Source organism: Salvelinus fontinalis, chromosome 4, assembly GCF_029448725.1.
Source record: "Salvelinus fontinalis isolate EN_2023a chromosome 4, ASM2944872v1, whole genome shotgun sequence".
In the NCBI taxonomy this organism is placed as follows: domain Eukaryota; kingdom Metazoa; phylum Chordata; class Actinopteri; order Salmoniformes; family Salmonidae; genus Salvelinus; species Salvelinus fontinalis.
The window spans coordinates 35,824,778-35,838,795 of NC_074668.1; the positions used below are offsets into that span (position 1 = coordinate 35,824,778).

At 46.2% G+C, this 14,018-nt stretch overlaps 1 protein-coding gene across 2 annotated transcripts; it reads left to right on the forward strand.

Moving 5' to 3' along the window:
- Positions 1-1,725: 1,725 nt before the first annotated feature.
- si:ch211-225b11.4 (thyroid adenoma-associated protein homolog) lies at positions 1,726-14,018 on the forward strand. Of its 2 annotated transcripts, none has more exons than XM_055919914.1 (31): positions 1,726-1,932; positions 2,441-2,615; positions 2,709-2,795; positions 2,879-2,906; positions 3,039-3,187; positions 3,361-3,483; positions 3,789-3,909; positions 4,093-4,235; positions 4,335-4,419; positions 4,534-4,670; positions 4,813-5,010; positions 5,099-5,828; positions 5,935-6,087; positions 6,183-6,292; positions 6,407-6,567; positions 6,650-6,819; positions 6,950-7,114; positions 7,214-7,362; positions 7,485-7,622; positions 7,722-7,826; positions 8,061-8,258; positions 8,465-8,615; positions 8,862-9,111; positions 9,321-9,560; positions 9,674-9,878; positions 10,065-10,253; positions 11,102-11,352; positions 11,493-11,663; positions 11,769-12,035; positions 12,130-12,332; positions 13,267-14,018. In XM_055919914.1, the coding sequence occupies exons 1-31, from the start codon at positions 1,802-1,804 to the stop codon at positions 13,509-13,511; spliced, it is 5,628 nt and encodes a 1,875-aa protein (XP_055775889.1). In that variant the 5' UTR covers positions 1,726-1,801; the 3' UTR covers positions 13,512-14,018. The 2 variants fall into 2 exon arrangements, with proteins under 2 accessions (XP_055775889.1, XP_055775890.1); XM_055919915.1 differs by having other exon boundaries at positions 9,324-9,560.

Consider the following 14,018-nt stretch of genomic DNA (forward strand, 5'->3'; position numbering starts at 1 on the left):
GGGCTGCACGAGGCGCCCGCACAAAATTTCTTTTTTTTTGGAAAGGTGACATTTGTGCGATCTATCACTCATTTCCACGTCACGTCAATGATATCTTGATCTTGTCATCGTGTGGGACTGTGGGTCAATTAACCTTGTCGGAGTGGGCGCCCTGGATCTTGTCAGTGAGCTAGGGAAGGTCTCCCACTCAGAAGTACGAGATGACCTCTATCAAATAGCGCACCTCTACCTTTGTACAGTACTAATGCATTTAGTAATGCAATTATTTGTGCAATTTAGTTAGTGTGTTTCTTGTTTGAAATGCAATAGTCCGGTTCTCTTCTTTAAAAGTGTGTTGTGTATTTGTGTGGTATAGGATTTGTGCAATTTAGTTTTATTTGTGTTTTTTGTTAGCAATAGGGTAATAGTGTAATAATTATATTTTGTATTTATATACTACAATTTGTTTCTTTGATATTCATGAGTCTTTTTGTATATATTTTTTGATTTATTTAGTTTTAAAATGTCTGAATAAAAATGAGTTCGTGCAGAATTGTGCTTTTTGAGGGGGGCGGCGGGTTCGCCCAGGGAGCCATACAAGCTAAAACCGCCACTGTTTACACTGCAATGGTTTGGGGATGACAGTTCTTATACAGCGTATCTTACATAACTAAGCTTCACATGAGTAGGTATTTGCTATTTATCAGAAAACAACTGGACCGACAGACTCTTCTTTTTCTCCATTCAATCAGCGGGTTAGACGCCGGGCACCAACCACACCAGGAATTTTCTTCAGGTATTCAACGACTCCTTTGAGAGTGCTCTACTCCGAAGTTCATAACTTCTGTTGTTCGGATTCTTTTGAGGCTCACTGCAATCTTCCTATGTTCTTCAGAAATACGATTAATCATAATAAGACAAATCTGACATACTTTTCCCAGCGCATACTTCACCATTTGACACATCAAACGGGTTTCCCACATATGCATCACAACAAGAAGCGATTCATTATCATTCATACACGTATCATCCACTCCAATTTTAGACTATTTCCTTTTGTTATAGTTTTCGCTACTGCTGTTGTTCATTCAGAACATTCGTCTTCACTAACTTTGCTTCGAACTCAGCACCGGCTTCCGACGTCTTTTTCTTAAACCGGAAGAAACCGTAGTCCAACCCGGAATCGAACTGCGAGCCTTCCAAAGATTTGTATAACTAAACCTAAAAAATATATATAATATATATATAATAAAAAACGAATTGTTCTATCTGTGAACCTTCCCTATAACCTGTAGAGAACGCAATAGTTCCACCTTACCAGGGAGTCACCATTTTTGCAAAGTGTTGTAGAGAGATGTCAATGGCAATGACATATTAACCAATCACAGTTTAGGGGATTACTTGCGTCCATGCTCCAGAAATGGGCGAGTTTCTACTGAGATAGCCAACAGCGACCTTCGTGGGGCTGTTGTGTACTACGGAAACAGACAAAAAATAATGTACCTGCTATAGCAAACTTCTAGAAGCAAATTTGCAACATGCACTATTACATGGACTCTCTGCATGCATCCTAATGAATTGACAACAAAACATAAACACATTGACAACAAAACATGAACACAAAAGCGTAATGTAATGTTACAAAGATGATTTGCTAACAGAACGCATACTCCTATACACTAGATGGCGGCAATTCATAATGCACTGTTCTGTAACGACTCAACTCCAACAGTAGAGTTAGTTTGACAAGAAAAACACGAGGAAGCATGTTCTCTTTCTTTCCAGGGATAATTTTAAAACAAACTTTCGGAATTGAGAAACAATGGTGCCTGTTCAATCGGTCGAAGATCAGATGAAAGCTGTACTAGACAGTGTGGTCACTGAGGATAAAATACCCACAGATGTCAGCACTACGTTAAAGCTTTTCATTAACAAACTTGATGAGTGCTCAAGGTAAATCTGGTTGACAAGTGCCTAATGTGTTTTATTCATTACACCGATTCTGTTGCAAAATGTTTCAGAAACAGAATGAAACAGGAGGGACCTATCTGCATTTGTCCAATAGAAACTCTCGTTATGCTCTGATGCTTCTGTTTGGTGTTAAAACGTTAAACTGTTTCCATAATGAATACACCAATGATGTTTGTATGACAATGCATGTGTAGCCTCCCTGTATGGGAATACATGTACTACTGCCTCTGCCAAGAAATCTGGGCTTTCATGGTATAGGTGGTAATGCATTCACACCACAATAACCACAGGGTTGTTGATTCAAGCCCTGCAGCGATTGTTCTATCTCCATCACTACATTGCTGTCAGCAGTGGGATAGTCCCTGCGGTGTCTCGGAGTTGCTGGTTCCAGCTCCACTCCGACTGTTCCCATTTCCAACCAATTAGTACACATTCATTGTTTACCGTCGGTGTCACTCATCTTCATGGCATGTTGTCTGTCTCTGAACAGGAGCAACATAAAGCGATGCAAAGAGCGTAGTCTGGAGGAGGCAGGCCAGCTGCTGAGGAAGATCCCAGTGAAGCAGCTTCAGTGTTTAGAGGAGAGGCTCCTCTTGCCACTCATCAGGCTACTCGTCGCCATGCAGATGCAGATGTTTAACATCGCCAGTCGCAAATTAGACCAGGTCCAGAACAAGCTCTGACCTTTAGAAGTGATGTTTTCAATGCTGAATAACTAAAGTGCTATTCTGAATATGTATTTGATCATGCCATTACAGATGTTGCAACATCTGGCAGAAGTCAATCGTTTGCTGGTTTTTCGAGAAATCCAACACTGTTTGTGCACTATTGTGGGAAAGGATCAGGTATGTGTATTGTTCTAAAAATAATCCATGGTTAGAAGTATTCTTTAGTAATGCGATAATGTTTCAGCATCTTTCCTTTTCAGGCATTATCCATTGGGGACCTCCAGAGAGGTAATTTGTGGATTAGAATCATCTTGAATTGTTCCTTGTTTTAGTGTGAGTGGCATTGTCAATATTAACCATTATCTTTTTGGCCTCATTTTAGGTGCCAAGTTATCTCCTGTGTGTGGTTTGTGTTTGCAGCTTGCATGTTCCTGGAGGACAGCTCTATTGGCCGTGAGTTGTGGCGAGAGGCCTGCCCTTCCTTGATAGATAAAGTGGCTGAGTTATTCCCTATAATACTGGAGCAGGAGGGTTTGAGAAATGGACCACTGTGTTACCAAGCTGTCAAGGTAAATACTGTATATGCACTTTATCAACCTTTAACTTCCTGGCTCTTGTCAACAAAATTGTACTTGTCTTTTTTCATTTGAAGTACTGTTCAGAAGACGTCTTGTCATTGAACTGACCTGTGAGTTGGCTGTGTTAGTAGGTGTCTTAACTGATCTGGGACCTGTCCCTTCAGGTGTGTTTGCAGGTTTTTCAGCTGTTGCCAGGTGAGGTGGCCCCTCTGGTGTGGGAGAAGGAACAGGGGAGTTTGGCAGTGCAGAGCATCCTACAGTCTCTAATGGACATCATCCTGGGACAGGTCTGTGTTTGACATCGATTCAGGTTAAATCCGAAACTATTTTTAAATAAATATGATTCAGGTTTGCCAGTCTGTTCTCCCTGATGTCACTCCATGGTCCAGCTCTTACTCTTACTACATGGTCCTTTGTAGCTCATTTGGTAGAGCATGGCGCTTGTAACACCAGGGTAGTGGGTTCCATTACCAGTATCACCCATATGTATAATGTATGCATGCATGACTGTAAGTCGCTTTAGATAAAAGCGTGTACTAAATAGCATTTTAAAATTATTATTATATTACTTGTTTCCTCTGTGTGCGGGCAGTGCTCCAACAGGGACACCCGTCTCCTGGCTGGCACCACAGTGGCCATGCTGATTAACACCGTACTAGAGGGAAGGGAGGGAGGAGCAGCTGCCTGGAGTCTGCTACAAGTCACTCACTCAGGTACACATTCAGGACTTTCATATTGTTGACATTGTATGTTGACTTTTATGGTTTACATTCTATATTGTTTACATTCCAAATCATCACAACACATATGAAGGATTTGAACCATAACCCTATGCAAATAAGGACTGTGATGATAAAGTATTTTTTTAATGCCACTGGTTGATGTGTGTTGCTCAGAGCCCTGGCAGCTGTGTGTGGGTGGTCTCCAGGTGCAGTGCAGCCCCCGCTCGCAGGACGGAGTAGACAGACTGGCCGTGAGCAGGGGTCTGCTGACCTGCTGTAGAAGGGGCATCCTAGTCAGTCAGGTGGACACCACAGGGGTATGTCACAGACTGCTCATGCTCATTCGTTCTTATGGAATTCTCTGCCAATTTAGAAAATGTGGTTTCTGATTCAAGTTTTTCTCCCTATTGCTTCAGGCTTGTCTACTCCTGGGTGGTTTGTTTCCTTTGGTCTCTGCTTTGTGTGAGGAGAAGCTTGACTGTCACTACTATGTCTTTGAAGGTACTGTAAAACCAAACCAGTGTGTATGTGTGTTTCTGTAAGTACAAACCTAATGAAAGTAAGAAATACCTGAGTATCAAATCAACGTTTATTAAAGCCTATGTCTGATGGCAGTGTTAACACTGTGGCTGAAGAGTGTTAAGGAGTGTTTAGCTGAGATCTGGGAGTTGACCAGCGTTCCCCTGCTGCCTGATGACTCTAGTCTGAGACAACAACTCATCCAGGTCATCTGGGACAATGCTGAGAGTCCAGTGAGTTTTCAATCATCTCATTACTAATATAAATGGTGTTTTTTATATATATATTTATTATTATTATTTTTATTTTTTTAAGCAGCAGCTACTCTAGTATAGTAGTAACAATAACATCCCATTTCTCCTTACACATGCCCAGGTCGAGGGTGTGTCAGAGGTTGTGCGCAGTGCGTTCTGCCTGCTACTGGAGATCTATGAGATGGACTGCCAGCGTTTTGGAGACACACAGAAGAACCTGCACATTTCCTTACTCCACCGCATAACCAAACTGCCCTGGGAGGCCAAAGCCAAATACTTCCCCCTCTGTTCACTGCTCCCTTATGTTGGCACTGACATGGTGAGTGTATTCAAAGTCATCTTAACCTTTTAAAGTGTATGTTCAGTTGTGGAAATTGATTAAAATACATTTTCCATTAACCCCTCAGGTGCTGGAGCAGTACTCAGAGCTTCCCAACCATCTCCTAAAGTGCATGTCCACCAATCATCTGTCCCCATGTGCCTCAGAGCTTTACAAGTGTCTGATCCAGAAGCAGAGGTGCGAGCTGTGTGAGGAACTGGCCCAGGATGCTCCTCCCTTGGAGCTGGATCTGGCCAATCAGTGGGCCAGGCGTTGGCGGACCACTCTGCTGGAGGCCTTGACCTCTGACGTGACCCTTCTTCAGAACAACAGCTCCAGCCACTTGCTGCCCTGGACTCTGCGTGTCTTCCCTGCTGCTGTGGAGCCCCTGCTGGCCCCTCTAGACCCTGCCTCTCCAGGGCACCTCCATGCCTGGGCCTGTGTGATGAGTGCCCGCCGAGCCACTTATGGAGGCTCCCCCTGGGCCCTGGAGAGTGGCTCTGCCCTAGAGACCCTCCGTCTTGCCCTGGGATGTGTGGATGATAGAGTCCGCCTGGCCGCCCTCAACCTGCTATGCTGCAGCCCAAAGACCAAAGAGGCCCCGACGCCGGAGGAGCTGTCTACCATGAGGACCTTCATCCCCCAGAACCTCAACAGTGAGTCGTCACCGTTCCGCCAGCACCTTCAGGCGGGGGTGAAGAGGTTTCTGGTCCGGATCCGAGACAGCTGCCTGGCCCACCTCAGAGGACAGAAGGGAAAAAGGGACGGTGGTGTCAGCCTCACAAAGGAGACAGAGATGGCACTTGATCAGGGAGTAGGTGAGAGCTGTGAAAGTTTGAAGCACTAAATAATGGTTTTATTTCCTTGTCCCATCTAGCTGTGCGGTGCAATTTATTAATATCCTATTCATCCTGATCATTGTAGGGTTTGTGGACTGGCTGTCACAGCTGCCGTTGTCCTATCTGGCACCAGGACACAGCTACCAGAGGAAAAAGACTGTCCTGCTGCTGCTGTCTGCTGTACTAGAGACCTGCACAGACACCTGGAGCCCAGACAAGAAGAAGGGCCAACCCCCAGGTCAGTAAAGGGGGCATGAGATGGTTGACTTCATTCTGGGGCTTTAAAGCCTGTATGAAGCAAAATTCCAATAGGTTTTTGTTCCCTTTCTGTAGTTAACATGGCCTCTTTGATCAACTGGGCAAGGCTGAGAGGATGGTGGGATTTCTTCTCTCGATCAAAACAGCTGGTCCTTATTGGCTGTTTAGAGGATTCCACCAATGAGGTAGACTTAAATACTTATGTTACAAATTCCAGTTTTTATTTTTAATACATTTGTGAGTGACAGAAGGATAAGTGAAATAATGTATTTTCTCTGCTCTATTTTCTTCCTATGTAGATTCGGGAGCTCTCTGCAGGGTTACTGGTGAGATTTTTCCCACCTAGTTTTCTGGAGGACATTACTCCTGTGCTGTTCGGCCGAGCAGAACTGCTCCTCTGCAGTCCCCGTGTGCCGGAGGCTCAGATGGGAGCTCTGATCATGAAGGTCCTCCTCCAGAAGTAAGTAGACCTTCATTTTTACACCACCTGTAGCCAGAGTTCTTGTCCTCGACCTCAGTGTTGCATGACCCCCTCTCTGAAGGTCTGGAGGTCAGTCTCATGTGCCCTGGCTGGACAGCCGAATCAACTACGTCAGTTCTGGGGACTCGAAGGCCGCTACTCTGGTCAGGTATCTACTCAAGGAACTCGAGCAGCATTACCTGATCGCTAAGGATGATATGATGCTTGCTGCAAGGACCAAACCCATACACGGTGAGACCTGCTGCATCATTGCTATTTCACAAAATTTAATTTTGCAGCTATCTAACAGCTTTTATATAAACATGTTGAATTCCAAAGCATTTGACATTGCAACCTTACTTGAGTGATGTATTTGTTTCAGGTATTTTGACTGCCCTAGAGAGGTGTATTTTAGAGGTACCTAACACCCTGTGTGATGTGGTCGATCACAGAGTGACCATAGAGATCCTGGTTCTCCTGGAGAGGATCACTCTGCTCCTACTGGGTGTGCTGTATGGAGACCAGGATGCCTGCGGTGATGAGAAAGGTATCGCCAGTAAGGCGTATAGAGACATCACACAAGAGATCGGAGAAGGGTAAACTTGATATGGAATGGTTGTCTCACCCCCGCCCTTGTCTTTTCCAGATATACCCCCAACTTTCTGTGACATGGGGAATGCCATCACCTCTCTGATAGGCCAGGTGGCAGGAGAGGACCAGGGGGAGGGGGATGAGTGTGTGCTGCTGTCTGAGGAACACAGTCTGGTCCTCACCTGCTGCTGGGTCTCCCTCAAGGTACTCTTCATCTTACCGATCAACACTCGCACTGATCACCCGGCTGCACATTCTAACCCATGTTCAGCACCACTAAGAAACACATTCTGGCCTTCAATAACTATTGTTGTTTTCCTTTTCAGGAAATAGGAATATTTCTAGGTTCTCTGGTGGAGAGAATGCTTGCTCAGGCCAAACAGACAGAGCCCTTTCTAACTTTAGAAGACCTAAAGAGGGCCTCTAAAGTGTTCAAGAACATTCTTCTCAAATGCCGCCACTGGGTAAAAAGGACATAACATCCATTTATGGTTCACAACTCAAAGCCGCCCTGGTTTTCTTGTCTCATCTTCAGTTCTGACATACATGTTTCTATCCCCCAGGGGGCAGTAGAGGGCTGCTGTGTGGGCTTTACCAGGTTCTGTGCCTGTCTCCTGAGCAGCAGTGACCCAGAGCTCAGGGATATCCCAACACACATGCTGAAGCAGGTAACCTCTGACCCAGGCCCTTTTGAGGGGGCTCATCCACACCGCACACAGGGTTCTCATGGGGTAAAGGGGTTTCTGTAGAGTATGTTTTAGGTCCAGGCCAGTGATGTACCTTATCATTCTCTGACAATTCATATCTAATTTTACCTGCAACAATGAAGCTATGTTGCATGCATATTTAGCTAGTATGGTTAAACTGTGTGTGTGCTAACTAATATGTTTTTTTTTCTCCAGGGCCTAGAGGTGCTGCAGTCTCGCTGTACGTCAGTGACCCGGCGGGCGGCAGGGCTTCCCATGCTCATCCTGTGTGTGGTGTCAGCAGAGGAGGCCAGTAAGGCCCGGCCCCTCCTGGCCCACAGCATACACACCCTGCTGGACACAGCCAGGTCCCCTCTGCCCCAGGACTGGGACCAGACACTGGACCTGCCACAGGTAGTACAATTCATGAATTCACCAAAAGTTTGCCAGATATACACACACACGTGCATATTTCATGGGAAGTAGTGTACATGTACATTACTTACCACGTACACAGATGAGATGCACAGTCATCGAGATACACACATACCAATAGGATACTCAAGTCCAGGTCAGTTAGCATGCTGTCTAATGTTGGCTTTTCCCCTCCTCTCCCCCAGGTGTGTGCGGTCCACACCCTGCAGGCCCTGGTACGAGGCTCTGGGCTGGGGGTGGCTGTGCTGCAGTTTGCCCCAGCTGTGGCCATCCTGTCACTGACCCTCCTCAGCTCCCCCTGCTGGGCCATGAGGAATGCTGCACTGCAGCTCTACAGTAAAAAGACAATCTCTCCCTCTCACTACTGTAATGCGCACACTGAGGACAGAGCTCAGGTTTCAGTGTCATTTGTATTCTCTGAAACTGACCAGCTCAAACATTAGATCATATAGACCGGGAGAGAATCCATTAGCTTCACTTGCGCTGTCTGCTCCAATTTCTTTCATGTAGCTATCAGACATGCATGTTAAATTATTAATTTGTTATTGTACTCCCTCTGACTGAACCCTTTCCCATGAACAGGCTCTCTGTGCTCAAGGTTGCTGGGTCAGCGCTCTGGAGGTGAGGAGGGCTCCACCCAGCATGGCATGTCTCCCCCCGCCTTCTTCACCCACTACCCTGCCCTGCAGCCCTTCCTCCTGGGGGAGTTGAGGGGGGCGGCAGAGGACTTGCAGGGTCCCTCTGGGGAGGCCCGGCTCCGCCTGCACCCCTCCCTCTACCCTGTCCTCACCCTCCTGGCCAAACTCCAGCGAGGGGTCCAAGACCAAACTGGGTGATTACTGTTTTCATGTAATTTATTTAATTTTGTCAAGCTAAAGAATCTCTTCATAGCTGCATCTACTCAATGAAGCAGGTGATGATGTCCATGGGCCTGTTTAAGGATAACACACCTGTATTCTCCAGGTAGGCACACAATTATTTACAGTGTTCTGTGCATCTCCTTGCAGTATGAAAACTGGTCCATGTAACCTTTGTTCCCAGCAGGACTCTGTCAGACTTCCTGATTCCCCTGCTCCAGCTGGCTGCCAGTCCCATCTACAGTGTGAGGATCATGACCTCTAAAGCCTTGGTCGCCATGACGCCCCCCTGCCAATACGTGAGCACCCTTCTCCGGTTGACAGGAGAGCTGCCAGAGCCCCAGGACCCCAGCTGTCACAATCGTCTGCATGGACAGCTACTGCAGATCAGAGCCATCCTGGACAGGGGTCTATGCACACAACGGTGAGGGTTTACAGAATGGAAAACAAACAGGGAAAGATTCTATAATTCATGTTCTATTTATTCTGTGATTAAGGCGCTGTCAGGTTTTGTAATTTGTGTTGTTATTTCCCCAGTCCTCCCCCAGACGCACTGTGTGATGTGGTGGACCGTGTAGAGTCCAGACTGTGGTTGGTGACAGGGGCTCAGCACTGCCCCCTGGTGCGTGGGGCCTACCTGGGTGTGGCAGGCCTGCTGAGGGGGTTCTGCTCTCAGGGGTTCCTCCGCCAGATGAGGGATGTGCTCCTGTCAGAGCTCCACTCACCACACCAAAGGCTCCAGGTGCCCAACAGACCCTGTCTCACACACACACACACACACACACACACACACACACCGTTCTTATCCAGAGATACTGTCATGATTTGTTATCCTTTTCATCATCTGGGTATGTGCCAACTGATATATCAGTGAGGTTGTGTTAGCCTTCCCACAATACTGAAAGTTCTATGACATTCCATTTTACAGGTTGGGTCCGCCTCCTTCCATCAGAACGCTATCCACTTCCTGTGTGCAGAGCCCCGGTGGGCTTGCCAGGTGTGGGGGAGTTTCTCCACAGAGAGCTCTGACCTGAGGCTGTCGTTGGTCAGTTGGGCGGCTGAGAGGCGGCGATGGAGTGGGACGAGCATGCAACAGGTGCTGCAGACGGCACTGCAGGTGAGACATCAACACCCTGTCTAGACTAGAGAATGCTGGGAAAGTCACCCTGTCCAAAACCTTACCAACAGTTTTCAACGACTAGTTTTCAATAGACAACATGAGGAATTCAAGGCACTAAAGATATGTTTGACTTTAAACACAATGCTGCATAGGGCTGAAATCAAGCTGAGAATAGTTTTTTTCCCTCGTGAAAATGAATGGTTGTGTATCAGCTCACAGCTATTATATACTCACTAAACAGGGTCAGGTAAATCTGATCTAGACCAATACAGTCAAGGATATCCATCCTTTTTCTCTGCTGTGTTAAGCCGTATATGTGGGCGTCACGGAAAATGTAGGGCGTAAAAAGTACACTATTTTCTTTAAAAGTGAAGTAAGCGTAAAAGTTGACTCTACTGTTTATATTTTTGACAAGTACATATATCCCAAAAAATGACTTAAGTAGTACTTGAAAGTATTTTTGCTTTAGTACTTTCAAGTACCACTGGGTAGAGCATGGCACTTGTAAGTTGTAACGCCAGGGTAGTGGGTTCGATTCCCGGGACCATCCATACATAAAATGTATGCACCCATAACTAATTCGCATTGGATAAAAGCATCTGCTAAATGGCATATATTATTGTAGATTCTAAAGAAAACATTATTTTGCCTTTTAATAAAACTCCATAGGCCCAATCAATATGCCTGTGTCAGTGCCCCTGTTTTATACCTCCTTCAGTTTCTGGACAGCAAAGTCTTCCCACCTATTAGCTACCCTTTAATGACACCACGTTCCTGATTTGACAATGGTGACCTGACCATGCTGTTTTAGGGTAATGGTGTTTAACATTGCTCTCTGTACTCAGGCCAACCTGAAGGAGGCGCTGTTGGATCAGAGTGTGGAGTATAGCAGGACATATCTGACAACCCTAGTGGCAGTGATGACTCCTGGGGCTGACCATACTCTATCCCAGGAGCCTTCCCCTTCTCCCCCTCTGGAGGGTCCAGTCCTGCTGGAGTGTGTGGAGCTGTTGCTCGGGGCCCTGGAGGGCCACAGAGGGGGGCCAGAGTTCCTATCCCAAGCCCTGTGTGCTGCCAGCCTGCTGCTCTCCCAAAGGTCAGCATACAGAATTCTGCACACTGCACTCCTCTCTGTTTTGACATGATTTCTAATTTACTTTACAACAACAAGTCATTAGGGTGTCAGATCCACAAAAAACATACGGAACATTCACACATTTCTTCTCCCTCTCTCAGTCTTCAGACATCTCTGTTCCCTCGGTGGTGCAGTCTGTTGGAGGTCCACCGGGTGCCAGAGGCCCCTGAGGCTCTCAGGAGATCCTGTGCCGGGGCCCTGTGTCTGGCTGGGGCCCCCTTACTGAGCATGGCCCTGAGGGACCACACTCCTCTCCCTGTCTTCAGCACCAGGTAGAGATCTAGAGCAGGGTCGTAGGTTAAAAAGTCAATTACAGTATGCATACTGACTTTGTCACAATCTTCTGGATAATGTCCTCCGTCTTTCTTCCTATACAGGTTGATCAACACAGGGCTTTACCTGCTGCAGGATGAGAGCCAGCAGGTGAGGATAAAAGCGTCAGGTTTTGCCTCCACACTCTGCCAAGCCATGCGAGGAGGAGGGGAGAGGAGCATGTACCTGATGCAGGTCAACCAGGCTCTGCCCTTCCTGCTGGAGCTGCTGCTGGAGGAATGCTGGGATAGTCCTGATGCCCTGGAGGTGTTGCTGTGTCACATGCCCCAGTGTGACCTGAGCTCAGTCCTGAGGGAGGCCAGGGACACTGGGTGAGTCACCACACACACAGTCAACAAATTCATGACATGTAGGCCGAGTATGTGTTTTGTTTATGTTGTTCATCAATCCCTCTCTGTTCCACAGGTGTGCCATTCTTTATGAGCAGGATGAGGCCAACGTATTTGCAGAACCGTCTGTGATGTCAGCATGTCTGCTTCCATACCTGCTTCAGCTCGCTGAAAAGTACCCTGCATCCTCAGTGGTGGGAGAACGCCTGGGTGTATGGGCCAGGGAGAATGTTACAGACCTGCTGGAGAACCTCAGGGTCTGTAAAGACCTCCAGCCAGGTAACACACAGACCAAGGACCACATACTTACTGATTGTGTCGGAAAGCTACAGAATGAGGATGGTTACATGCAAATAACACGATTATTGTGGATAGTCATTAATATAATAGTTTGTTTAAAATGTTTACATGCTTTGCAAGAAGAACAACTTCCCTAATAATCCTGTTTACATGGACACATCTGAAATCAGGCTACCTGATGGGACTTAAACAAATGCAGAAAATCGGCAGTCAAAATAAACGTTCTACCACTGCAACCACGTTATTTTTGCGAAGCATATTTGATTCTGAGTTCAGGCATATAAAGTTTGTATGTGAACTATTTCTAAGATACTCGCACATAAGCGGGAGGCTTGCGCTACCGCTGCTGGTACATGTGCAGATCGAATACACAGCTGGAACGCTGATTTTAAGCTGTTTACATGTCCCAATAACTTGAAAGATGGCTCAGAAAACCAAGTTTTAAGCAGCGTATGCTTACTTTGATTTTGACCTCACTCCGATTTTAAGATAAACAGAATCAAGTGTTTACTTGACTATTGCCATACTCTGCCTACTGCCATAATCAGTTTAATATCAAATTATTAGTGTGTATGTAAACGTACTGAAAATGTCATGGCTGACAGGATTAGGTGAGCTTAAAGTGATACTTCGGGCTTTTGACAATGAGGCCCTTTATCTACTTCCCCAGAGTCAGATGAACTTGTGGATACCATTTTTATATCTCCGTATGAAGGAAGTTAGAGGTAATTTCGCAAGCCAAGGCTAACTTGCATTAGCACAATGACTGGAAGTCTATGGGTATGTACTAGCATGAGACACACAAATTAGACATAAAAATGCTATCCACAAGTTCATCTGACTCTGGGGAAATAGATAAAGGACGTCTTTCCCAAAATCCCGAAGTATCCCTTTAACTGTTCTTCCATTCTAGGTGACACCCTGGACCCGGCCTGGTTGGCTCTTCTCATGGATTCTAGTTTCCATGGCACCCTGTGTGGTCTGTGGGCCAGGGCAGCATTCCTCCTGCGGCTGCTAGAAATATCTGATGACCTCCGGCCCCTCTGTGATCCCGAGAGTTTACGTAAGAACATCCAGGAAGTTCACTGTGTGCTCCGCCAGAACGGTGTCCAGATGCCCGCTGCCTTTACTGCAGCTCTGACTGGAGACCTGCCTTGATGATACAGTAGTCTGGTCCACACTGTGACAACAGATTGCCTTAGTTCTCCTCTTTGACGATCCAAGTCCAGAATGAATGAATCCATGGATGCTGCATGAATGCCTACTGCAGCTGCAAACAACGGGGGCTTTGAATGTACTCTCTCTGTAGCTTCTGCACTACAGTACAGTAGCATTTGGCAGGCAGGTTCTCTGATTAGTTATGAAAAAGAACTGACTACAGCCAGATGAATGCAATGATCAGATTACGTACTGCTGCTGATGAGGCCTGCTAAGTATTGACCAGCTATAGAGAGTATCTCCTTATACCTACTATGCCTGAACTGAGAGTGTCCATACTGATTCAAAGAGCCTCTTAGAACATCTCTGTTGATGCTATTGTGTATTTTATTTACTATGTTAATGCATTTGCATGTCTGTGTGATCATGATGCAGCCATGATGCAAGTATTTTTGTATGGTTTTAAAGGATAAATGTTTAATTTTATAGATTAAATAATCTATTCAA